General features: G+C 32.3%; 2 protein-coding genes and 2 pseudogenes across 3 annotated transcripts in view; 2 read left to right on the top strand and 2 right to left on the bottom strand.

The window, feature by feature from the left end:
• LOC104761855 lies at positions 2,789-6,513 on the top strand (annotated as a pseudogene).
• LOC104761845 lies at positions 6,596-8,984 on the bottom strand (annotated as a pseudogene).
• Positions 15,897-24,568, top strand: LOC104761831 (3-ketoacyl-CoA synthase 2-like). 2 transcript variants are annotated; one of them, XM_010484971.2, is made up of 3 exons: positions 15,897-16,605; positions 22,515-22,667; positions 23,642-24,568. In XM_010484971.2, exons 1-3 carry the CDS (start codon positions 16,012-16,014, stop codon positions 24,458-24,460), a joined length of 1,566 nt encoding a protein of 521 aa, XP_010483273.1. In that variant the 5' UTR covers positions 15,897-16,011; the 3' UTR covers positions 24,461-24,568. The 2 variants fall into 2 exon arrangements, with proteins under 2 accessions (XP_010483273.1, XP_010483281.1); XM_010484979.1 differs by lacking the exons at positions 22,515-22,667; positions 23,642-24,568 and adding an exon at positions 16,953-17,906 and having other exon boundaries at positions 15,897-16,758.
• Positions 24,708-27,737, bottom strand: part of LOC104778554 — a 4,737-nt gene continuing 1,707 nt past the window's right edge. Inside the window, exons 4-11 of the mRNA XM_010503008.2 lie at positions 27,453-27,734; positions 26,925-27,354; positions 26,651-26,832; positions 26,217-26,373; positions 25,912-26,139; positions 25,481-25,831; positions 25,292-25,393; positions 24,708-25,208 (exon numbers count right to left, since the gene is read on the bottom strand). Of these exons, the coding sequence (XP_010501310.1) occupies positions 24,978-25,208; positions 25,292-25,393; positions 25,481-25,831; positions 25,912-26,139; positions 26,217-26,373; positions 26,651-26,832; positions 26,925-27,354; positions 27,453-27,734 (1,963 nt within the window). The 3' untranslated portion in view covers positions 24,708-24,977. The remainder of the gene's footprint in view (positions 25,209-25,291; positions 25,394-25,480; positions 25,832-25,911; positions 26,140-26,216; positions 26,374-26,650; positions 26,833-26,924; positions 27,355-27,452; positions 27,735-27,737) is intronic.

The following is a 27,737-nucleotide window of genomic DNA, read 5'->3' as shown; positions in this document are numbered from 1 at the left end:
CATATATGGAGACCACTTTTTTCTTTGTCATGATAGAGACCATCTTAATTTTATGTGTAATTTTGATAATGTGCTTTCACTTTATCTACATATAGGTCGTAAGTATTTTGTTATATAAATGATAATGTCGAAATGAATGAGTTATTTTCAAAGGTATTTATGTGTTAATAATTAACTTGCAAGATAAGAACGTGCGAGGACCAGGTGTACTTTTCATATGGACAGTACAAGGCCACAACTCTCAACTTTCTACCACACAAAGATCAATATTTGGTTTTTTTTAGTCTATTTTCCATTTTTTTTGAAAAAATTAGTTTTCTCATTTAAATTAGTTGTTGGAATATACTTCTCACATTTAAGGAATGCAGCCAAAATATATGCATGCATGCAATTGAAACGACAAAACCAAATAATAAGTTTACATTGACTAAAATGTAAATTGTGATTGTGTGTGAAAGCCACAACTCTTCTGAGACTCAAACAAATTACTTTACGCGTCAATATTTGCTCTACAGTCTACAAACAACCAACTATTATCAGAAATATAACTTATACACTATTTTTTTTTTAATTATCAAGAGATTTCGGGCCTAGATCCGTAAATTCCTTTAAACTAATGCTTACAACATTTTATATGGTTCCCTTATGAGCATTATCCTTAGAACTGATGACTTTTAGACCTTCTAAGCACTATCCTTATATTATTATATAAGTATGGGTGAAAATAACCGATTGTAGTTCAAATTATAGGCGAGCTCCTTTAGCAAACAAAAAAACAAAAACTGAAAGTTCCTCAGAGAACATATTTCAGTACAGTTCCCCGTTTTATAAATTTACTCTCGTTTGAGTCATATTTGTTTTTAAAGTGTATATATTAGCCATAGTTTGATATTTTATTAAAATATATATTATTATACCTGAAAAAACAAAAATCTTAGTATATATTGAAGCAATCATTTCTGCTATCATTTGTTGCATTATTTATTTCTCTGGTGAGTTTGCTTCTCCTCCGTTCTGACTTCTGAGTTCTGACATGTTCGACCGACGATATATATACATTTGTATCTGTCGTATTTCATAAATAAGTATTTACGTATACCTACATTTTTTTATTGAATACTAGTATTAACTTTTATTTTAGTATATACTATATATATACATGCCATAATACTTAATTATCACTATATGTTTGTCATTATGAAGTTTATTCGGATCGGATATGATCTATTTGATAATTGATCTTTACTAAGTGCAAATTACGTATGTGTGGGATATATATTGCAAACGTTACAATTTTTTCATGTTCTTACACATCTTATTAACTACTCACTTTAACATATTCTATAAAAGTAAAAATGTGAGAATCGCCTCTATATATACGCTCATGAGATATATATCTATATTCTATATGTTGGCAAAACTCTTAACAATATAGCCTCGTGGTGGCCTGGTGGGGGCTAACCATAGTACCATTGCTTGGAATATGTCTACTTTCTACTTAATGTTTCTAAAAGTAGTTAATTAATTGATTAATTACACCCCCAATTGTGTTGATAAACAAATCTTATTTTTTTCTATATTCGTTATCTCCGCGTTTTTGGTGATGGTCCACAGATTATAGATGTAAAACTAAATAATACTATATTTATATGTTCGGAGAGGTTAATTAGCATTTGTTTTCTCATAAAGATTGATGTTTTGGGATATTTTTTTTATATAACAAAGATTGATGTTTTGTAAACTTCAATAAGTAATCATTGAAAATATTTAAAAGTTTGAATTGTTATTGGTTTAAAATTAAATAATATCTCTTTAGTCAAAGAAAAAAATATATTTAAACTAAATAATCAATATTTTTTTAAAATGTGTAAAAACTTCTAAACATCAATCTTTATGAGACAGAGGAAGTACTCTTTTGTGATCATCGTGAAATGGTAATCAAATATATTGGGATCTAAAGATATCAGATATTGGTTGATGATTCCCAAAACTTTAACGATGGGATCAAAGACGATTTGCTGATGGTAAATAGTGGAAATGAGATTAGCTAGCATATAAAGAGATTTGGGGGGATCGCTTTATTGATTACATTTGACCAGTAAAGATATTTATTCTCTTTGTCCAAATAATTCTAATATATTTTGACAAGCAAATTATGTTTAACTCATAAAATACTTTGGCCTATATAATCTTTGAAGGTAAAATAATTAGCAAAAATATAACATATATCTTCATGCAATAATTTACAGAAACGTTAAGAAAATCAGTTGACCCAAATTAAATAGTGTTAAATTCAGTTCAAATAGTACTGTTATTAAATTAACCTTTTTACTAATATTTTGGTCCAAAATTAAAAATAACTGTGGAACAATATCAAAATCATATGGGTGAGACCGTGAGAGTATTCATTCCGTTCCTGTTATCAAAACTTTTAGCTTATTTATCATTTAATATAATATCCTATGACCAAATCGAAATTAAAGTCTAAAGTCTAGACCAGTATAGTATCATGCATACTATAAACAGAGTCGGACTAATTTTGCCATCAACGTCAGTTTCCAATTTCTGTTATTTTAAACTAAAATCGATACAAAGTATTTCACTATTTTGTAAAAATGAGATGTACATATGAATTTAACTCTTTCTAAAAAAAAAATAAAGGAAAGACCAAAACTTTTTTTTTTTTTTTCTCGTATTTTGAGATATCGAGAGAGTTGAAGATTGGCTTGGAATTTTCCTAAAGAAATATCAAAAAAATAAAATAGTAAGAAACAGATCCCACGAAATAATGAGGAAACCCGAGGTTAGTTTACGAACCTAACTTAGAGCAAAATAAAAGTAATTATTTGTGGATAAGAAGATTGTAAAGTTTGACTTCTTTATATAGAATGCAAAAAGAGGTGGTTAAGTTAGATTGAAGTGGTCCAGAACGCCGTCAAAGAGAAATAAAAATCCAAATTGTAGCGGCCCAGCCCATTTAATTACTCTTCTTGTCCAATTAAAGAGAAAACGTGTTGGATGTCGTATAGCATTATTGTTATTATTACCATAGAGATTATAAAACTTAAATAAATAAATATTCTGAACTTTCGAATTTGGACCAAACCAAAACCAAAGCAATTAGTACTGTATATGTGTTGCTAAAACTTACTCATATCATCATCAGAAGAGCTTTTTAACGCAGTCTTGGTTTAAGTTAAACCACAATCTTAAAAAACTTGCCGCGGGTTTAGAGTGTTTTTATAAACAAACATTATTGATTAGCTTAGCGCGGCTGAAAGGCATCTTTATAGGATTGTTTACACGTGTACGGTTGAAGATGTGGTAGCTTGAGATCTTCTACTTTTCTGGTAGGGCAAGCAAATATTTGAGTGACATGTCGTCTCATGATGATCATGTCGGCAGATACAATTATAGAACGTATCATCACTCACTTCTTTGGCTATTGCAATTTATTACGATTTGAAGTTGTTTTCGTAATGCAAAAAAAAAAAGTATACTCTTTCTCATCTTATTATTGTGATAATCTTTTGTACCGAATTTTAATATAATTTTTAATTTTCTTCTACTTCAGCGAGTTTTTTGGTATTTGATCAGTTAATTAAATTGCAAAGTACTGTAGGCTATACAAAAAAAAAAACGGCATAAAATGAGTGCGAAAATTGCAACTTATTAAATAGCAAAAGCTTGCGGATATTCATGCCTAAAAAAAGTCTTTGATTCCTACCCAAAAAAAAAAAGTCTTCAATTATTTATATATTATTTATATATATGGAAAGACAACAAACATATACATAATTTAAGTTTACTCACATTACGTACGCTTTTGTTTTACTTTTTAAGTTTACTCACATAGTCATTTAAATGTTTCGTTTAGATAATTTAGATGGCCAGTAAAAAGTTAACGCAGAAAAGTTCTATTCTTTTTTTTGTCTTGATAGCAAAAAAACAGAGAAGTTCCTATTCATAAATTTTAAAATACAATTAATATAATTTAGATTTGTATGAGCCTTTCGTGTCATAAAAACGAATCTTTATTATATATCTTCTTTATGAGTGAACCAAGAAGAGAATGTTTCTCACACCGTACCGAAATCAATGCGTGATGTATCATGTATACTGGTTTGCATTTTGTAATCACCACTAATTTTAATGATTTTTTTTTTTTTTTTGCAACTGTTTTCGTCAATATTTTCAAGTCAACACTCTTACTTCAATACATATTTTTTTTTGTTCTAATACAAAAATATAATATTGGTAGATGGTAGTAAATCTTGGCATGGGTGGCTGGCAGTAGGACTTCAATTTCGGAAACCATGCATGCACAGTGCAAACCCTCGGCTATGAAAAAACAACAATTTTAACCAAACTTAGATCCAGTTCAATTCGATTAGGTTCTACCAAAGACGTGTAACATCTACACTAGGAGGTAAGAGCTCCATATAATTAAGTAGAATACAACCAATATAAACGCACGCTGTAACATGAACAAAGACAGAGAGATAATCTGTTGAAGATCTCAGTTTCCAAACCAAAACTACAAGACCCCATTATGATGTTACTGACAATTAACTAAGCCTTGAGCTAGTTGAATGTCTTGTCGTGATGCTCTCAGTTTTGTTTCAGATTGATATATACGTGTGTGGTGATCATGATCGTTAAGTGACAGAAGACAAAAGTTGTGAGCTTTAACAAAACCCAGTAAAGAAGGATGATAGATTTTGTCACGTTAGCTCTGCTTTTGGCTCTTCAGCACCCAAAGTATCTCTTTTTGAAGCAGAGAAAATCAAAAAGGTTTAAACTTTCGTTCTAGAGCCAATGAAACTCAATATCCATGATCAAATATTACTGAATACAAGCTACAATTGCATATATAGAGAGTTATTGAAAAAATAAGTAAATCTCTGAAGTCAGTGTACTCAACTGGTCATCCAAAAAAGATCACTATTGAAAGAGGAGACATATGCATATGGCATACCACATGTGGTGGTGGGGAGGAAAGATTTGATCTGCAGTCTTGACCGTCTGTATTAAAAGAGTGCGAAGAAAAATGTAAAGATTTTTGTTTTTGGCTTTGGACAGATGGGAGAAAGAGAAAGTGTGTCCACTTAATTAATGTCCCAAGAGGATGGGACACACTTTTGCCTCAAAGTTGCTGTTACCGCTACCGACAAGCTTAGCTTTTTTTGTCCTTCGTCCTTAATTCAAAATACAGTTTCTTCTCTATCAATCTATCTTTTTAACTTCTATAAAACACTCAGTTTCCACGAAGCCTCATCTTCATCTACATCATTATCAACTTCTCTATCTCTCTCTCGTCTCCCCAAAGCAATATAACCAAAGCTTTGTTTTTCTTTCTCCCGCACTCTTGAAGAATCAGAAGAGAGTTAATATGGATGAGTTTATTAACCTCAAGGAAACTGAGCTGAGACTTGGATTACCAGGAACAGACAATGTATGTGAAGAAAAAGAGATAGTTTCTTGCTGTAATAACAGCAACAAGAGAGCATTACCAAGTGGTTCCGAGAATGAAATTGAATCATCAACGAGGAAAACCGAAACATCTCCTCCTCGAAAGTGAGTTTTAAACACACAAATTCTCTGGATCTGATCTGGTCAAGAAAAAGACTTATTGACAGTGCCTTCTTCCTTATTGCAGGGCTCAGATTGTTGGATGGCCACCAGTTAGATCTTACAGGAAGAACAACGTTCAGACAAGGAAGAATGAAACTGATCATGAGGTTCAAGGAAGCTATGTGAAAGTAAGTATGGATGGTGCACCATACTTGAGGAAAATAGATCCGAGTTGTTACAAAGGATACTCAGAATTGCTCAAAGCTTTAGAAGTGATGTTCAAATTCTCTGTGGGAGAGTATTTTCAGAGAGAAGGATATAAAGGTTTAGACTTTGTGCCCACTTATGAAGACAAAGATGGTGACTGGATGCTCGTTGGAGATGTTCCATGGGAGTAAGTCTTCCATAGATCTGTCAAAAAACAATTTCACAAAAAAAGAAACATATCAGAAACCACAATTTGTAACGTGTTCTTATGGATTTGTTTGTTGTTGCAGGATGTTTGTGTGTACTTGCAAGAGACTAAGGATCATGAAAGGATCAGAAGCTAAAGGTTTAGGCTGCGTTGTATGAGATAAAGCTTCAAGAAACCTAAAAGGGACACAAGAACCTGAAGAAAACAGAGTTTCTCTAGGGCAAGAGCAATCTCTGTTTGTGCTCGGGTTGTCGGATTGGCGGGAGAGATCTATGTTCATCGGACTGAATCCAAGTCATTGCCTAGTTTTACCTCATCGGTAAAATTCAAATGTAGACATGCTTAATGGTCTTAAGCACTTGAAACTGGATCCTTATTACATTTTGTTTCGGAAAGCAGGGCAAAAGGTTGTCTGTAGCCTTTGGTTATGTGTTATGCAGATTGTTGAGTTCTTCTACTGCTACTGGTTGTAGCAATCTGTTTTGTGTTCTCATCGATTAGTAGAGATTTTCAAGCAAGACCCATTTTTCTGTTTTGGTTCTCAATCTGAGATCAGATTGTTGTTGGATTGGATCAGTCCCATTAATTGGTTTTAAACTCAATCTGAACACATAACAGAACTATAAATTGCTTATCTCAAGGGAGAAACACGTTTAGCCAAAGGTTAAGGGTTTATATCATTGGCCAAAAACAGCAGAACCTATCTATCTGTCACATAAAAACATATCTATATTCAGAGAGTGTACGACAAGGCGGGTCATCATCATGAGTTAAGCCTTTCGAATTGATAGGTTCTCCAGCAACACTTCACGTAGAAGAACACTTCATGATGGCAGCATGTGAATACTGGCTTCTTCTACGTGAAGTGTTGCTGGAGAAAGGCATCTCATTCCTCTCCACAGATGAATACATACGAGATGCTGATGCAAACCTTGACAGTTGTGGTGGCATTAAAACCCTAGTAGTGTACAGCTTCTACAATAAAACAAAAGGAATCATTAACCAAATACTAACTTCAGTAACATTTAACACTTCAGCAGTTTCATATACTTTGATCACGCCGAAACTGAACATGTAAAGTTTCTGACTTTTTCCGGCGTATTAAAGTCCCCCCAGTATCATGCAAAACAACAAGATTGTGAGTACTTTTGCACTGTACCTGATTTCTTTCATCACTGGACATGCTCGATATTGCTCTGCCAAAAGCACTAGAAACCGGCTCCCTGGGAAAGAAAAAAAAGTCAAGAATCAACGTATTGCACAAGAATAATAGCTTAATGGAATTCAGAGGTGTATACACTAGAATACTAGTTTTGTTGACTTTGTCTTCATCTCCCATGTTATACACTAATATAGTCAATAAACTACAATTAATAGTATTGAGGTGTACAGAAACTATTGCACATGGTTACAAGGCGTACTTGGTGCTTTTATCAGTCCACCCATCGTCCGCATCTGCTTCGTCACTTGAACTTCCGTTGACAAAGAAGTCATCATCACTCAGGTCCAATAGCGCATCATCTTCGCTCCCTGTCTCTGTTTTCCACTCAAAAAAAAAAAAAAAAATCAGATAATAGATACCGTAACATAACCAGCATTATTTCAAGAGAAAACAGAAGGTCAGAATGCATGCAACTACGAAAAAAGCATACTGCCCCAGTTTTATACAGAAAGTAAAGGGAAAAGAGCACCACATAAACATCGCTACATATCATCAATACCTTCCAACTCTTTCCCACTAGCAGCAGCATTAATTATATTGGCTTTGATTTGCTTCCGCAATTTATTTCTCCGATCAGATACTTGTAAATCATCACCTCCACTAAATAGAGGTACATACTTCTCACTCTTGGGGAAGAACTGAATTGCACAGAGCAAGATGTCAGTAGCATTTAAACTGAATCATTCTACTGAATAACTAGGACAATTAGCAGGAAAATTAGCAGAAAACAAGATAACACTCTGAAGAAACTGTGCAAAAGAACAATGTGTCTATTCTTACCACTAACAGAGGAAACTAGATTTGGATTTGTATAAGATGCTTACCCTAACATATTCACGGTCTTCTTTGAGTTTATGGAGTTGGCCACCAATCTCTGCATCTTGCACATGACCATTCCGTTGTAACTTCTCAAGACTGTCGTATACTCTCCTTTCAATCTTTCTCCGCTCTACACAAAGAAAGATTTCAGATCAAACCAAATCAATCAGGGGGAAAACAAAACAATCCAATGCATAAAAAGATAACATGCTATGATCTCTCTCACCAAAGAATCTGATATTTCGGTTTCTTAGGAAGATTATGCGTTCAACAGCTATGTATATCTTGTTGCTTCTTCAGATCATCCAACTTCTTTCCTAGAGCCTCCCCCTTACTTCAGGTGGAAGATCCTAGAGCCAATTGTATTGAACACACATCATCATCGCATACATCAAAATCATTATCTCTAATCTAAAAATCAGAAACAAGTTCCCGACAAAAAGGCCGGAGAAGGCAACCATAAACCCTAATTTCGCCTGAAGAGAAGAAGAGAGTGGTCATTACTTTACGAATCATGCGGCCGATTGAACGAATTTGCGATTTTTGAGAGACGAATTCTTCGGTTTCTTCTCCACACGAAGTCCCTTTGATCTCCGACTACTTCCTGCCGTCGTGTTATGCTCCGCTACCCTCAGCTTGGCATATCCGCCGTGCGCCATCGCCGAAGTAGATACCAAACCTTGGAAACTAGCAGCGAAGTCACCACCATTACAACTACTACTAGACTATACAATACATACGGTTTCTTTCGTGCGTATCAGAAAAAAAAAAAAAAAAACTGCAAAACGTTTCCGTTTCACGAAATTTCCCATACCACCAGGTCTCTCTTCTCTCTCTCTCTGTCTAATCGTTTTTGGTATCACACAATCCAGAAACACGAGTGAGAATCGCACAATTTCTCTGTTTTCCCAAATCCAATTATCTACTTCAATTTTTTATTTTCAATTTTCATGAGCTATTTTAATTTTATGATTCCCAAATGTATACTAATAAAAAGTAAGGAGTTATAAGATGTTAAGGCGTTTAGATTAGTTACTTCACTAATTAATATTTTTTTAAAATCTCCAAAATTTTCTATATTAACAATTATTTTAAACAATGGTTATTTAACATGTTATTCATTGACATTTTTTAAATTTCCAGAATTTTATGGAAAAAGGAAAATTTTAAATTTATGCAAATAAAAGAACTATGCACAATATCTCACGTTGGCTAGAAATTTTTTTAGACAATAGTTCATAACCAATATAAATAAGATTAATATGCTTCTAACAACGAATGAGTCAGGCGTCCAAGTTTAAAAGTATATTCGGTTTGATCCGGTTTTTTATTTGATCAAATAAAAAATTTTAAAAGTTTCAAAAAATAAATTATAATATTTAAAAAAATTAAATTTAAAAGTGTTTAGCTTTTAAAAAGTTTTTAAATATTATAATTTTTAAATTCTAAAATTTTAAAATATTATAAATATTGAAACTTTTTAAAAGTTTAAATATTTTAAATATTGAAACTTTTAACGGTTCTTAGCTTTTAAAAAGTTTTAAATGTTATAATTTCTAAATTTTAAAAGTTGATTTATCAGGCGTCCAAGTTTAAAAGTATATTCGGTTTGATCAGGTTTTTTATTTGATCATATTAAAACTTTAAAAAGTTTCAAAATAAATTATAATATTTAAAAATTTAAAAGTTTTAATATTATAAATACTGAAACTTTTAAAATTTCTTAGCTTTTAAAAAGTTTTTAAATATTATAATTTTTAAATTCTAAAAGTTTAAAATATTATAAATATTGAAACTTTTTAAAAGTATAAATATTGAAACTTTTAAAAGTTCTTAGCTTTTAAAAAGTTTAAAATATTATAATTTCTAAATTTTAAAAGTTTAAAATATTATAAATATTGAAATTTTTTCAAAGGTTCAAAATTTATATTTCGAAACCTTTTAAAAGTTTAAAATATTATAAATATTTATGTCAAATAGAAATTATCTTATTTATCTATGTTTGTGTTTTTTATTTCTTATGAGCTGTAAAACATATTTTTGTGTATGATTTTATAGATAAGTTGATATTTTTTCATTAATTTTTTATTTTTATCTTATTTTTTATTTTTATGAGAAAAGAAAAGATTATGTTCTTGCAGTTTGATGGATTAACAAGTTGTGTGATAGTCTAAAAAAATGTTTTTTAGTAGAAGAAAGTGAAGAAGTTGACGAAGATGAAGAAGAAAAAGAGTATAGCGAAGAACCAGACGGAAAAAGTAATGATGACGATTACCACAAAATTTGACAATAGAAATGACAAGAAAGAAAGAATATGAAGAATAAAAAAACATTGAATAAAAACACGAAAATATAGGTGGTAACGATCAATTAAATATAAAAACGAGTTAAATTCATGATGATAAAATTGTTTTGTTTTTCTGGTGGTCAAAGAAATGGTTTAGGATATGTGGGGTCATCAGTTTAATTTGTCGCCTGGATGTCGAGTTAAATTCATAATTTTTTTTTTTATCAGATTTGATTTTATAACACAACTGATTTTTATATTAAAAAAAATTGTGTATCTGAAATTTATTTTTTTTCTTAATACTAATTTAAATTTTTTATAAGATAATATTTTACTACCGTCATCAATCATATATAGTTTTCATCAATGTTTTGAAACCCAGACCGGACAGACCAGTCAAACCAATTTAACCGTGAACCGGAAGGTATCCCAGTTTGGATTATGCTAAAAACCCACACATAACCAGAAAAACCCAGCTAAAACCGGCTAACTGGCGGTTGAACCGGCGGTTTGGGTTAATTCCAAGCACTAAAAATTTTAACTTACACGTGTTTAGAGATAGTGATGCAACATATATTTAAGTACCAACTAATATAGTAAAGCAACTAATATAGTAAAGCAATTATGTACTCTTTCCTCCATCTTTCGATGTGAGACAACATATATTTTTAAACTGAAAATTGTTTATTCTTTTATTTCTATTGTGATTTTCTTTTCACCTTCCAATCTCACGTTTTTTTTTTTTTTCCTGTAAACACCAATCTCTATTTTCGTTTGGATTTTACATAATTATGTATAGAAATTTATAATTATGTTTTAAAATAAAACTAATGTCAAAAAAAAAATTAATAAAACCAAAATATACATATATAAGAATAATATGTATTGAAATTCAGTAAACTTTTGACCCACGGTCGGACCGGATCGACCCAGTGACCCGGTGACCCGGAAGGCTTTCCGGTTTGCTTCCCGAATCGGATTTAAAAACATTGGTTTTCATTAAAATATATCAAATATACGCGTGGGTTCAAAACATAATATTCACAAAAGACTGAACATAACAAAAGATGATGATGCTGATGCTTTTTCGCTTTTTGCAACCACACGATGAGCCCTTCATTGTTTCTTCTTAATTATAAATGTAAAATTATTATGTATTATCCGCGTTTGCGTTTGTAGAGTATAACACTACTAATATAATATTAACTAGAATTTAACCCGTGTTACATCACGGGAAAATTATTTAATTTTATTTATAATGATGTTTAATTTTAGCGGTATTTAATTTAGTAATAAAATTATATATTTTAAATTTTTAAATTTTTATATTTAGTGATACAATTATTTTTAAAGTATTATAATTTTATCAGGATAAAACATTAAAATTATGAATTATAACTGTTTGTATAATGTATAATTAATCAGAATAATTAACTGTTTTATTTATTTAAAATAATACTATTATTGTTTTGTTTGATATTTAATTATTTAATTTAACAGATTATTTATTTTTCAGTGTATACAGTTTAATGATTGATTTTCTATTTTTTATTATTATTTTGGAACACATATATAGAAAAGAAATTTGCTATTAATAAGGTATTTAAGTAGAATTAAGTAGTTTCTATAAAAAAATTGATTTTGTCAATTTACCATATTTTACTTATTGTTTTTAATGCAATTTTGTAGGGACTAAATTTTTAAATAAGCAAAATTAAGAGAGTAGAACCCAAAATATACTTCAAAAATGTGTATATATAGATTTGATTTTCAGTTTAGGAAATTTATTAATGTTAATATAATTGAGATTGTAAACTATTGTTATAGAAAATTTGTGATATATCATTTAAATTTGAGAGATTCTAGCATCTATAAAAATAGTTTTAGAGATTTAATGAGTTAAAACTTTAATGGGTAGAATTGTTTTTGGAAAAATCTGAATGTATAGATGTTGTTAATATTTTAAATAAATGTAACAAATGTTGGTCAATTTAAGAAAGTTTAGTATTTGAGTTTCTCTGGAATGTTATTTATGGAATTTCTTTAGGGGTTAATGTTGTAAAATAAAAAAATAAATAATTAAAATTTAAAGAGCATAAACCAAAATGTATTTCAAAAATGTTAATATAGATAATAGCTAGACATATATAATAATTGGAAAAATGGAAAAAAAAATCAAATTTATTTTTATTTATACGTTTAATATCCAATTATTTTGGATTAAAATAAAAATTTACATCAAATAATAAAAATGTGTCATTTAAAACTCAAAATAATTAGTGTTATTAAGTACTCCTAATTAAGTATGAAAATAATAACACTGAATATTTTGTGTTTTAAATGATTCGTTTTTATTATTTGGTGTATTTTTATTCCAATCTAAAATAATTATGTATTAAATCTCTCAACAAAAATAACTTCGGGTTTTTTTTGACATTTTTCCCGTAAAACAAACGAAAAACCTGAACATAATAAACATACACAAATGCTTGAAACTTTCAATACCTAAAGTGTGTATATATAAAAATCAGCTTTTTGTTACTACAAATCATTATTGATAGATCATAGATGATACGTGTGCTCAGTTAGGTATCACTGATTCGTATTGGCACTAGATTTTTGAACAAGCAATACTGTCGGTGCAACTGTAGTAACCATATTAAGATGTGGGCCAACATAATCATACACAATTACTTGAAACAACCACAACTTAAACGTGTTATAAATTAGTATTTTAATTTAGGGTTAATTGCTCTCACACTCACTAGTTGAACCCACACCCACTTTACAAACTTGGTATACTTTGTTAAGTTTTTAGTTTAAGTGTCATTGTTAGTTAGACAATTTTGCCGTTCTCCTCTTTCTCTCCTCATTTTCTTCATTTTTCTCTTTTTTGTTATTAACACTTTAAATGGTTATCATAAAACAAATTATATATACAATATGTTATGATTATATATTTTTTACATTTTAAAATACATATTGCTATATTTTTGACAAATAATGTATCCATAAATAGTTATTCATGTGGACAAATATCGAATCCACAAATTGCACTATAACCCCATATGTTTCGATATGGATACGTTGTCATAATCACCTGAATTGATGTGTATTACTTCTATTTTGTAGGAAGAAACACAAGTAACTATCTATTAACAATACTGCAATTGACTATCTACTTATCATTGAACAAATGTTCAACGACAAATGGATACGATATTTGTCCACATGGATAACAATTTGTGGATACATTATTTGTCAAATTTATCCAAATGGATAACCCAGATCGAATTTCATATAATTTAAAGTGATAATGAAAAATATCTAAAGATTTCACCTTCTCTAGATTTCCACCATTATTGGAATGGTTTTTAAAAACTTTAGAAAAAGAATGTGAGAGAGAAAGAGAGAGAAACGTAAATAACCTTTTCTCTTTCAATGGATGAGCAAAAATGGATGAGCAAAAGCAAAACAATGAAAAAGAAGATGTATTGTTTGGTTGAATAATCGAGAAAGAGAGAGATAGAAAGAGGGAGAAAAAATAGAAGGGATTATAAGAAGTGAGGAGTAATATGTAATTAAACTTGATAAAAGTATATGAGTAGTAGAAAGTAGGTGTGAGTATTAATAATTTGAGAGAAAGTGCGTATGGGTGCAAAATTCCTTTTAATTTATGTCATTACAACTGCACCAACAACATTGCGTGCCCAAAAATTTATTGTCAAAATGAATAACTGATAAATGATACCTAACTACTAACTATATTAAACCCAACCTTGTAAATGTTACTAATTAAACAAGTAGTTGGGTGCATGTGTGAGGGGCTTACGTTACAATTAAATACTGCGCTTTGATTGATGCGAATGGAATTTTTGACGGACCCTTTATAACCAGCTATTTAGCTGGATGCTCATATGTAAGAATATAATTTACAATTAATTATAAAAAAACAAAAATAAACATAATCAAGAGCAACCTAAGGAAGGACTAGTACGTAAAAAGAAAAAAATCAGCAAGGACATTATAAAGATGGTTCTTCCACGAATCATATATCTTGCCCAAATAGTTCTGTTTGTTTAGAACCTCAGCTCCGGCGGGCGGACCCAGCTTTTGGCTCTCTTGATCAGGCCGTCGTTTTTTGGGTGCTATCACATAGCCTTCGGCATTTATAATTTACTATTCTAATTTACATAGCCATAGCCTTTCAATCTTTTTTTTTTTTTTGTGTGTGCAAAATCCATAGCCTTTCAATCTTCATCACAAAATTCACAACAATATCTTATAATATTATAGTATAGATATGCCAAATCTCTGCATGCAAACTATAATTTATAAGATTTTTAAAAAATTATTATTATAAGAAGCGCGGTCAATTACGACAATTGCAAAAAAAAAAAAAAAAAAAAAAANACGTGTGGACACAATGATAAACTCACATTTAAGTGTTTTTTTTTGAATTAGTAATGAATAATAATAAGAAAAAAGGATTGTCACCTAATTGCAGTATATGTCAACACATGACCACACATACAAACAATATCAATATCCCGTTAACTACGTAAACTATTGTTATCACATAAGAACATCCATAAACAAACATAGGTTATTTGTACAACACCATAAACATTCAATTTCAGTGTTTGATTGGTCGGAATCCCGCGTTGACCAGTGTTGACCGACAATGACCAGTGTTTACTGGCGTTGACCGAAAAAATATTCAGAAAAATATGTTTTTTCTTTTTTCCTAAAAATAATAATTTTTTTGTTTTATGTATTTTTTTAAAATAAATAAAAAAGATGAAATGATTTGTATAATTTCCAAAAACAAAATATAACAACAAAAAGTTAGAGGACAAAAAAATACAAGAAAATCTATACCAAAAAACATTATAAATTATATGACAAACAAAATTTATAGTATATCTAATAACTAATTTTGTTAATACAGAAAATATACCAAAAATAATATAATAAAACTATACCACCAAAATTTTATGTGTAAGTAGATTTTTTAATAAAACTATAACAAATGTATACCTTTTCCTTTTGAAAATCATTTTTTGTTTTGTATTTTCAAAGGTGGGGATTTTGTATAACAAATATATATCTTTTCCTTTTTCTTATTTTGTTTTTAATAAGAAAAAGAAAGGAAGAAAATAATTAAAATTCTATTTATTTACATGAAAGACGTATATCTATAAGATAGTTAAAAAAACAAAAGTTAATTTTATAAAATCAAACATTGGTCTTGTAAAATCAAAGAAATAGTTGATAATGCCTTGGATATATTTCAAATTACATAATCTTATAAATAAGTAAAAAGAAAAAAAATATTTAAAATCTCCACGGGGAATCAGTGGCAAAATAGAAAGTAATGAGTCAACCTTAAATTACTCTGTTTAAACCAGGTCCAATTTTTTAATTTATTTTTTAAAAAGTTTTGTATAGTTCACATTTATAAAATCATTTTAGATATGTCAATGCATTTCAACTTGTTGTTTCTATATCAAGAGGACCATAGGGACTACTCCTTATTAAATTGCCTCGTTCTCTTTCTATAAATTCTCAACAATGCTCCAACTCTTTAGGCCATAAGTTATCTCTCTCTCTTTACATTAAACACGAATTCTCCTCTCTTTGCTTTTTTGGTCTTATTACTTTTGATCACATTTTAAAACCAACAGACCCGCCATGAAAGAGAATCACATGAACAATACCATTAATGTAACAAACAATAAACTCCCAAACTTCCTCTCGTCGGTACGCCTCAAAAACGTTAAACTCGGTTACCATTACCTAATCTCTAACGCTTTCTACATCCTCCTCCTCCCCGCCTTGTTCGCCGCAGCCTCCTCCTTCAATCTCTCCGATCTCACTATCTTATTCACCCACCTCCTCAATTCCCACTTCTTATCTTTCACTCTCTTCAGCGCTCTTCTTATCTTTCTAACCACCCTGTACTTTGCAACTCGTCCTCGCAAAGTTTTCCTCCTCGATTTTTCTTGTTACAAACCTGACTCTTCTCTTATATGCACACGAGAAACATTCATGGACCGGGCTCAACGTGTCGGTATCTTCACAGAAGAAGCCCTCGTTTTCCAACAAAAGATCCTCGAACGCTCCGGTATTGGTCAAAAGACTTACATCCCGGAGGCTCTCTTACGTGTCCCGCCGAATCCATGCATGTCCGAGGCGAGGAAAGAAGCCGAGATGATTATGTTTGGAGCTATAGACGCAGTGCTTGAAAAAACCGGTGTGAAGCCTAAGGATATTGGAATACTTGTGGTGAATTGCAGCTTGTTTACTCCGACGCCTTCTCTATCGGCTATGATCGTGAATAAATATAAGCTTAGAGGAAATATTTTGAGCTATAATCTTGGTGGAATGGGTTGTAGTGCTGGTCTTATCTCCATTGATCTCGCTAAACAGCTTCTTCAGGTAATTATTTATTCAATGAAGTCGTTTCATTACAAATTTAAAACTCAACTATCTGATAAGAAATAAGAATCTCGTGACAAACTGAAAAAGATAATTTTTTTTTTTTTTGATTTTTGATTTTCATCATTCACGACAAAGAGAAAATTTAATTGAACCACATTATATATATTTGAATTGTGATATGCATGCTGCAGGTCCAACCAAACTCATATGCACTAGTAGTGAGCACAGAGATCATAACCCTAAACACGTACTTAGGCAAAGAGCGATCAATGCTTCTCTCAAACTGCCTCTTCCGAATGGGCGGCGCCGCAGTTCTCCTTTCTAACCGCTCCTCGGACCGCCGCCGCTCCAAATATCAACTCATCCACACTGTCCGTACACACAATGGAGCTGATGACAACGCCTTCAGCTGTGCTTACCAACGTGAAGACAACAATAAAATAATCGGTGCCTATCTTTCCAAAGACTTAATGGCCATCGCCGGAGAAGTTCTCAAAACGAACATAACAACTCTCGGACCACTAGTCCTACCAATGTCCGAACAAATTCTCTATTTCGCAACACTGGTCGCGAGAAAAGTCTTCAAAGTCAAGAAAATCAAACCTTACATTCCTGATTTCAAGCTAGCATTCGAGCACTTCTGCATCCACGCGGGAGGCAGAGCACTGCTCGATGAGATTGAGAAGAATTTAGATCTTTCTGAGTGGCATATGGAGCCTTCGAGGATGACTTTGAACAGGTATGGGAATACTTCGAGTAGCTCGCTTTGGTATGAGCTTGCGTATATTGAGGCTAAAGGGAGGATCAAGAGAGGAGATAGGACTTGGCAGATTGCTCTTGGAGCGGGTTTTAAGTGTAATAGTGCGGTTTGGAGAGCTTTGAGAACTATTAATCCAGCCGCCCAGGATAAGACTACTAATCCATGGATTGATGAGATTCATGAGTTTCCCGTTCCAATGTGACATCTTCGTCGGGAATCTCCATCGATAGTTGTTTTTTCTCCATATGTATAATAATGATTCACATATGTATATCTCTCCCAATATCTTCAATCCATATATAATATTTAATATATGTAATATTTCTCCCAATATCTCTCACATATGTAATATTTTAGCTCGAAGCGAGTTTAAAAAAGTTTCGCAGACGGTGCGTTTTTGACAAAAATTGGGGAAACGCTACGTTTTATAGAAACTTCAAAACGCTGTGTTTAAAAGAAACTGGCGAAAATCCTGCGTTTCATAGAAACTAGAAACTAGAAACTGCAAAAACGCTGCGCTTAAAAGAAATTGGTAAAGAAAAAAAGGAAACAATAGAAGAGTTTAAAAAGGAAATTTGAGTCCCGTATCAGTTTATAAATATATATTCCAGCTAATCGTTTTTTTTTTGAATCACAGTCCAGAGAAACACGAGTTATTGACTGAGAAAGTCGATATTTCATTCGCAATTTCTATAATTTTTAAATTCTCTTCTACAAATTGTTGGATAAGCTTCTAGAAAGTTCTAGAATAGATATCCTAAAAGGAATTAGGAATCTTTAGGATAAAGAAAAGTTGTAATCCTAAACTAAAAAGGAAGTTAGAATGTTTTAGAAAAAGAAGTCTAGAACTATATAAATATAGATCATAAGAAGGATGTATGATCATAGGAGAAAAACAGAGCTTGTGTTTAGTTTTGAGAAGATTTTTTAAATATTAATAAATGAATGATTCTTTATTCAAGCTTAAGGTTTTGTACTTTTGATTCTTTACAAATTTCATGAGTTGTTTGATTTTTTTATTCCAACTGGTTGGACGATTGATTTGTGACCTCTATAAGAGCCCAACATAACCAACAAAGGATTTCGAGCAGCCCATGGAATAAAACGCATCCAATTGGTCAATTTCCATCCCATCCTTTTTCTTCTCTTTTTTTTTTATAATTTAAAAAAAAATTTTTTTTTCAACAACAACTTTTTCATTTACCAAAGCAATCATACAATATCTGCATCCACCAAGGATTTTAACCAATTTGGCACAATAGCATACAACTTAGGATCAAAAAGTCTAGAAAAAGTGATTCCTAAGCTATCCTATCGGCTACACCATTAATTACTAGAACACTTAATAAAAATCATCTTATCGGCTACACCATTAATTACTAGAACACTTAATAAAAATCATCTGCCTCTTGTCAAAATAGTAAAAAAGCTGCTGAATATCTTGCACAATTGGAGCAATACCATTCAACAGGTCTACCAATGCTTGGGAATCAGACTCAAAAAATGACATAGGGTTTGGAGACGTACCAAATTTATCACCGCCCATCTAAGAGCCTCAACTTCTATTTCAAGTACAGTTCTCGTCGTTGGTACCGCTCTTGCTCCCATTCATAATGTATTCCCTCGTTCATTTCTAATAACCCACCCTAAACCACATGTGTTCCCATCTCGAGGCCAGACTCCATTGGAGTTGCATTTCACCCAACCTTGTGGTGGGTTGATCCAATTAATTCTTGTTAATTGCGCTGAAATTTTTTGCCCTCTTGCTTCCAATCTTCGCCTCCACTCTTCCGCATCCTTTTTAGCCTTTCTGATTAAACTGTTTGCCTCATGCTCCCTTCCCTTATATAAAAGATCATTGCGATTTTTCCATAGTCTCTATAAGATCCAGGGAGTGAGAAAGGAGGAGTCTTCTCTATGGGGGTGCTCCTTTTGGAAGTTAAAAACCCAAAACAGGTGCATATACCGAATTTGACCACTCACCCTCATAAGGAGCTGGAACTAGAGAGATTTTTCATACCAGTCTGGACAGTGAGCAAGTGAACAGCAGATGATTAACCGATTCTCTAGCATTGGGACATCTAACACAATTTGCTTCTCTAGAGATGTGACAATGGTAGAAGTTTCTAGCCACAAATATATTGTTGCTCATACATTTCCTAATGAAATGATGAATTTTCGGCTGCGGATCCAGCTTCCAAATCTGTTGAAATAACATATCCAGACTGAGGCTGATTTCTCCTCTTTAGCACATGAGTTACTACCCAATATCCAGACTTGACACTATAATGTCATGATCTTGAATAGTCCCACGCATAGACATCTTTGGTATTTGATCCACCCAGTCTTAAATCCTCTATGGCCCTCCAATCCTCATCCCTATACAGTAACTCTAATAGAATCCCATTCCACTCTTATATCTTGTCTCTAATCTATTTTTTTTTAACTTCATTTGTTAAGTAAAAAGTTATATATATATATATATATATATATATATATATATTTATTAATTTACTTTTAAGGATTTTCAGTTTTTCTGAAACTACAAATAGTTTCAAATAATATGAAAGCTAACTAGATTTTGAATCATGTCATTTATTGTTAGAGATTACATAAATTCAATTTGTTTTCACTTTTCACATAAAAGGTTCCAATTCTTTTTAAAATATATATTTTGTAGAGATTTTATAATTCTATTTTTAAAATTATGCATTTAGATTTTTGTTTCAAGTTTTTTTCTTTCATTTTTTTATTTTTTATTATTTTATTATTGTTATTATTATTATTTTTTTTTTACGGTTTTGAAACTAATTTCATTAAATAATTTGAATACTAAGCTAATTTTAGATCATATCATTTGATTTTGTTACTATAATTAGAAATTTCACAAATTCAATTTATTTTTAGATACAAAGGCACTTGCAATTGGGAACATGTAACTTTAGCAGTCAAAATTTATTTTATGTAAACTCATCTAAACAATTAAGGAGTGTCTAGTAAAGAGTATAAAATATCCATGGATGTGTTTATTCAGACCACATCTGCCTGTATTCAATAGAGTTGGTCATGAATTAGTTTTTTCTATAAATGTAGAGTTATGTTTTGTTAATCATAAATGTAATATAACTATTTTAGCTGGACATAAAACAAACGAAAAACCTGAACATAAAACATACACACAAATGCTTGAACTAACCAATACCTAAAAATATTATAAAATTCAGTGTTTTGTTACTTGCACCAACAAAATTGTGTGTTCAAAAATCTAGTGTCAATACGAATAATTGATAAATGTGATACCTAACTGCTAACTATATTGACATGTCTGCCAACCTTGTAAATGTTACTAATGACGAAGTAGTTGGATGTTGAGGAGCTTACGTTATGATTAAATGCTGTGCTTTGATTGATGCCAAAAGATTTTTTATGTAAGCTATACAATATAATAAGCGTAAAGAATTTACAATAGATAAATAAATATAGCAATAAAGATGGTTCTTCCACGAATTACATTTCTTGCCCAAAATAGTTCTGTTTGGTTAGAAGTTCTTCGGCATTTATAGTCCTTTCCATTTAAAATTAGTAGTATTCTAAAAGTTTGGGTGACTTACCACACAACTTTCAATTCTCGTCACGAAATTCACAACAATATCTTATAATAATTAATACATATGCCAGATCTCAGTACGCACGCAAACTATGATTTATAAGATGTGTGTGGGCAATTACGACGACAGCAAAAAAAAAAAAAAAAAAAAANAAAAAAAAAAAAAATGTGGACACAATGAAAAACTCACATTGAACTGTTTTGAAATAGTTTCCAAAGAAATCGTAACGAATAATAGAATCACTATAACTTCAAACTGAAGATCATAATCAAATTGATGACACCAAAGATATTAAAGACACAATGATGGTGATGACGGTGTTGATGATGAAAACGATTAGTGTGACATAAAAACTTCCTAAACATCTTTTATAATGGGACAGAGGGATATTACATTAGCATTATACCTTTTCACGTCTCTAATACATAATAAACTTTGTGATGTTAGTGACATTTCAGTGATTTCTAATTTCGTATCATGCATCTTTTGCCAAATAAAGGTAAATCTTACATTTTTGAGAAATAGAGAAATAAGTACCCACATATTTCAGTAAGTAGTCACTTTTGAGCCCATTAAACAATTTGGTTGGAGTTAGGTTTTAGTTGGAGTTAGTTGTATCTTTCACCTCCTAGAATTTATCCTTACTCTCTTATTTTTTTTTGGTCAACCTTTACTCTGTTTTATATAGCTCCATTTTTTTTTGTATAAAGTTTTATATAGTTTCCATTAAAATCATTTTAGATATATATGTCAATGCATCTCAACTTATTGTTTCAATGAATGCATGCATCCCCCCTGTAAACTGGGGGATAAAATAACACGTATGCAAATTATTTCTCATAGTACCTTAGCAGTTGGGAGAATAATAAAAACGATTTTCCTTGAGGAATGCATAAACTAGCTATCCGTAAAATAGTAGAATGAACGAATTCTTTCCTATTTTATAACTGATTTTACAAGATAAAATAAAATTATAGTGATGAATTTGATAAATTAATTTAAACTCTTACATTGAAAATATAACACATCAAAGCAAAATAAAATGAAGAAGAAGAGCAATAGACATCTTAATGGAGGGTGGACTATGAGTATATTTTTAAAAAGAAAAACATGTGTGGTCAGTTTCGGTCAAAACTCGAAACGGAATCAATGTATAGTTAGCTCACCGCCACAACAATACCCATAGGGACTACGTACCATACACACATTTATTAAATTGCCTCGTTCTCTTTCTAAAACTCTTTGCTTATAAATTCTCAATAATACTCCAACTTTTAGGCCATAAGTTATCTCTTTCTCTACAATATTGAACACTAAATCTCCTCTCTCTCTTTTTTTTTTTTTTTTTTTTTTTTTTTTTTTTTTTTNATATTGGAATACTTGTGGTGAACTGCAGCTTGTTTAATCCGACGCCTTCTCTATCGGCTATGATCGTGAATAAATATAAGCTTAGAGGAAATATATTGAGCTATAATCTTGGTGGAATGGGTTGTAGTGCCGGTCTTATCTCCATTGATCTCGCTAAACAGCTTCTTCAGGTAAAAATTTATTCAATTAAGTCATTTCATTACAAATTAAGTACAACCCTTTTTATTGTTATTTAATACTAAGGTTCGCCATCAATTGAACCATCTGATATGAAATAAAAATATCGTGACAAAGAGAAAACTTTAATTTAATTTGGGTGGGGAGGTTGGGACCTTTCTAGTTTTCTTCACGTCATGTCATTATCTATATGAATTTTTGGTTGCTGATTTTATATGAGAACATGGTAAGAGCTCTAGCGTCTTTATGAGCACGTGTACTTGTGATGATTGGAAAATTATACATTGTCTTCATAGCAAGTACTAATGCATGTATTTAGTATACAATCTATCTATATACTGTATGTGTGTATATAATACTTACTAACACTAAAGTACATATATCTTACGGTCAATCCAAAGTGTGGTATGTCATGACGCCTTTGCATAGTTGATAGTAGGTAAGATCCTGTCGGAATGTATATAGAATCGCCATACATTATTATTATTATTATTTTTTGACAAAGCTGGAGAGAATAAGGGCAGATACATAGATAATATTTTGTTCTGTGGACGAATTTATACCAAATTGATAGGTGACGTGTCATGCTTGGCTGCTTGCTTAGTTATGTTTAATCGAGGGAAGGTTTGTTGAACAATATCACCAATTTTAGGAGTATAAGTTTCATAAATAATCTTATTACACGTAAGGTCTCACGTATGGTGCCATGCATGTGTTCTGCAAGTTTCATTATACTATTTCATTTCCAACTATATTATTTTATTTATAACACTGAAAAATTGCAAAACTGTAAACAGTATAACGTAAAAATAAAATAATACGTACCAACCACATAAAGTTTCCAAAAATATTGACATACGTATACACATACACATATGTAAAAGTCTTGATATTTTTATACTTGTATATGTATGATATATTTACATGCGTTTAGAGTACTAATATTTCAATTGTGATATGCATGCAGGTCCAGCCAAACTCATATGCACTAGTAGTAAGCACAGAGAACATAACCCTAAACTGGTACTTAGGCAACGACCGGTCAATGCTTCTCTCAAACTGCATCTTCCGAATGGGCGGCGCCGCAGTTCTCCTTTCTAACCGCTCCTCGGACCGCCGCCGCTCCAAATATCAACTCATCCACACTGTCCGTACACACAAAGGAGCTGATGACAACGCCTTCAACTGTGTTTACCAACGTGAAGACAACAACGACAACAAACAAATCGGTGTCTCACTTTCCAAAAACCTAATGGCCATCGCCGGAGAAGCTCTCAAAACGAACATAACCACTCTCGGACCACTAGTCCTACCAATGTCCGAGCAACTTCTCTTTTTTGCAACACTGGTCGCGAGAAAAGTCTTCAATGTCAAGAAAATCAAACCTTACATTCCTGATTTTAAGCTAGCATTCGAGCACTTCTGCATCCACGCGGGAGGCAGAGCGGTGCTCGATGAGATTGAGAAGAATTTAGATCTTTCTGAGTGGCATATGGAGCCTTCGAGGATGACTTTGAACCGGTTTGGGAATACTTCGAGTAGCTCGCTTTGGTACGAGCTTGCGTATAGTGAAGCTAAAGGGAGGATCAAGAGAGGAGATAGGACTTGGCAGATTGCTTTTGGATCGGGTTTTAAGTGTAATAGTGCGGTCTGGAGAGCTTTGAGAACTATAAATCCAGCCAAGGAGAAGACTAATCCATGGATTGATGAAATTCATGAGTTTCCCGTGCCAGTTCCAAGAATATCTCCTGTCAGTGCAGTCACATCTTCGTCGGAATCTCGATAGTTGTTTTTTTCTCGATTTCTTTTTTTCCTTTTCTTTTCTTTCATGTATAATATGATTCACATCACACATATATTATCAATATATTCAATCCGTATATTTATGCTCGAAGCGAGTTTAAAAGTTGTTCAAACAAAATTCTTGCAAGAAAACCGCAGTTAAAATTTGAGTCAAGAAAAGATCGTTAAATATATAAGGTTTCTTTGTTTATTAAATTAAAAACTTAAAAGAAGAATGATACAATGGTGTCTAGTGTCTACAAATCAAATGATACAGACTAAGAACAGTGAGGATTACAAAATGAAGAAACAAACAAGGTTACAAGAAGAAAGAATTACCACCTATATATATAGTTCTCTGGTTCCCTTAAAGCTTATGAAGCTTTTAGACCCAAATTGTTGACAACATAATTCTAATCTTTAAAGAGACTGAGATCAAATTTTTCTATCTTCTCTCTTTTAAGCTTCAAAGCCTTTAAAGGCTTGAGCTTTGCGGAGAAGTGGAATTACCTTTAGGAGATTTACTCTCTTTTTGTCTGTAAAAGAATCATTTCATGGAGGTCTCCTGCATTTAGACGATCAAACGGAGACTCCTCAGTGCACTGGTGAAACACGTCGATAAGAAATCTCAATGTGTCCAAGTCAGATTCGGTTAGGTCAAACTCTTCACAGAGTTTGTTAGTTGATTCGTCTTCCTCTGTTTCAGAGCTCAGTGTCACTAGTTTCTTTGGTAGCTTTGGTCTTTTGCCATTCTGGTCAAGAATAGGATAGAAGAAACTTGTTAAAATCATAATTTTATCAAGATCTTGATCATGTAAGTGAAAGTGAGACAAACCTGTAGTGATTCATGAATCTGAAGCTCGGATAAATCAAAATATGGATTTTGTAGAGTCAACAACTCAAAGATTAAGCAACCGAATGACCAGATATCCACTTCCTGCGAAAACAGAAGCAAACTCATAACCAAGGAGACGAGTAAAGATAAATATAGATGAACAAAAGAAACAGTGTTTGGAGAACGTACAAGTCCGTAAAAGTTTTGTTCGTGCATTGCTCTGAAGACTTCAGGGGACATCCATCGTGGCGTACCGACACAGATATTAGGAGGAGGTATTCCCACATGGGCAATACAGCATCCGTGCAAGTGAGACCTAAGTGGAACAGCTCTATCAAAATCACAAAGCTTCACAATGGGTTCTCCGTTTGCAGTTTGATTTTCCAGATCGATCAAAACGTTTTCGCTTTTTATGTCGCGATGAATTATATCCTTTGAGTGCAGTTCCACTAAAGCCCCTGAGATATCTCTTGCTATAGAAAAAGCTAGATCCATCGGAACATGGTGCTTACCAGCTTCTGAGAGCTTCTCAATGTGACCCTGAGTACAATAAAACCATTTAGAAGGTTTTGATTGATATTACAAAGACATCCACAGTGGATTGAGAAAAAGAATGTTACCTTCAGAGATCCGCCTTTTATGTGTTCCATCAGAATAGAAGATTGCAATATGCGTCGATGTTCAATTCCATTTTCTGAGGTCATCCACTTGGAAGATATCTCATGTCCATATAACTCCACAATGCAGTCATGTTTCAAAGCTCCTAAAATCCGTACTTCTCCTAAGCAAGTATACTCAAAAGTCCTAATGTCATCTAAGGAAGCTCCAGAAACCTCTAATGTACGCATCTGATGAAATAAGAAACTATTCAGTTAAATTTACTTAATTGTGAAACAGATAGAGACTACAAAGGAAAAAACAAAACCTTTGCAACTGCTTCAGTGGAGCCAAGCTTGTATCGGATAAGACTACTATTAGCTCTTTCTACTCCTTTGCCCGTTGATAGAGAAGAAACAGAACATCCTGGTTCCAAATTTTCCTTTGTGCAGATGGATTCATTTAGCCGATTAAGGGGAATATACCTGTGGCAATCAGAATATACAACAAAGAGATTGGTCATTCAACACAACACCGTATTATAATTTTCAAATCAACAATAATTTTCATGAGATTGGTCATATATAGATAAAGTTTACAATTATACGGAGAATTGAACACAGTAAAATATTTGTTTGTTCGTATACAATACATTATGCATCAAAAGAGAATGAGTCAAGATTAAAGAATCTAGCAGACAGTGATAAATAATATCGTAGACGATATAAATTAATAAAAAGAGAAAGTCGCAAAATGTTATACCTGCAGAAATATTCTTGATCTGTATCTTCCCTGATATCATGAGGACGGCAAGCATCAACCACCATACGAACCCATGAGGAATCTTGCTTTACAGGGACAACATTCCAGGCATGTGGCATGAAATCCAAATAACCTCTAACAAGCTCACAGGGTACAGGAGGCTCCATGCGATCACAAAGGTACTAGAAACAAAATACAAGAAACAAATATTAGCAATTAACTAAACATAAACTAAAGAGTTATTAAATCCAAAAGCATGAGAAAAATTGAGTACCTTCATGAGCAAGGCCCTGTGCCTACAGATCCCAAATTGCAGTTTCCCTAGAGGAACTACTATAGAGTTCCGCTTGGACTTAATCGAACGCAGGGATTTTTCACAAACATCAGACAAAATGACATCTTCAGCCGTAGTTGAGACCTGTTTGTTGAGAGCAGTCAAGTCGTCTTGGTTCCCGGTCAAACAGGTGCAGATAAAAGGTTTCTGGTAGTTTGTACCAGACACTGCCTTTCGGGTTCTTTCAACAATAGCAGTTCTGTCACTTCCCCCAAAGTGATCTGATACGAAAAGGGCAAGAAACGATGCAACTTGCAAGTTGTCGATGGAAGCTTCATCTACATCTGCAGCTAAACAGTTCAATTTCTTCAACCTAGCTACCAAGGCTCGAGCAGAGACTGTAATTGCATCCAACACTTCATCTTTCGTCCTTTAAACATACCAACAAAGGGCAAAGTGAACTTCAGCTTATGGATAGATATAAACGATCGTTCTACTCGATATAACTAAAAGTGATATAGTAACTACCTGTCCAAGAGTATGACTTCACGTGAATCAAGAGGCAAAATTTTCTCATATCTACTAAGAGGCATAAAGGGCCTATCACGTCCAGCATCAAAAAAGCCGTCAGGAAGAGAATCTTCTGTGCTACAAAATGAGCTTTTACTGTATTTGTGCGATAAATTAGAAATATCGGTAGATGGTCTATGGCATTTAGAGCCTTTTGGGTTATCTAGATACTTCTCACTACATCGCTTCGACTTGTGATTTCGTTCCTTCCTATCAGAAGAAGAATTATAGTCTGCAGTACTA

Source organism: Camelina sativa, chromosome 3 (genome assembly GCF_000633955.1).
Source record: "Camelina sativa cultivar DH55 chromosome 3, Cs, whole genome shotgun sequence".
Taxonomy (NCBI): domain Eukaryota; kingdom Viridiplantae; phylum Streptophyta; class Magnoliopsida; order Brassicales; family Brassicaceae; genus Camelina; species Camelina sativa.
Note: the sequence above shows the minus strand (reverse complement) of the source record. Positions and strands in the feature narration are given on the sequence as shown.

Bases quoted from the DNA above. Each gene is read 5' to 3' on its own strand.
- LOC104761831 (XM_010484971.2), top strand. From the start codon at position 16,012: ATGAAAGAGAATCACATGAACAATACCATTAATGTAACAAACAATAAA. The intron at 16,606-22,514 runs GTGAATTGCAGC...GGAATACTTGTG, and splicing joins AGGATATTGGAATACTTGTG to GTGAACTGCAGCTTGTTTAA. The intron at 22,668-23,641 runs GTAAAAATTTAT...ATATGCATGCAG, and splicing joins TCGCTAAACAGCTTCTTCAG to GTCCAGCCAAACTCATATGC.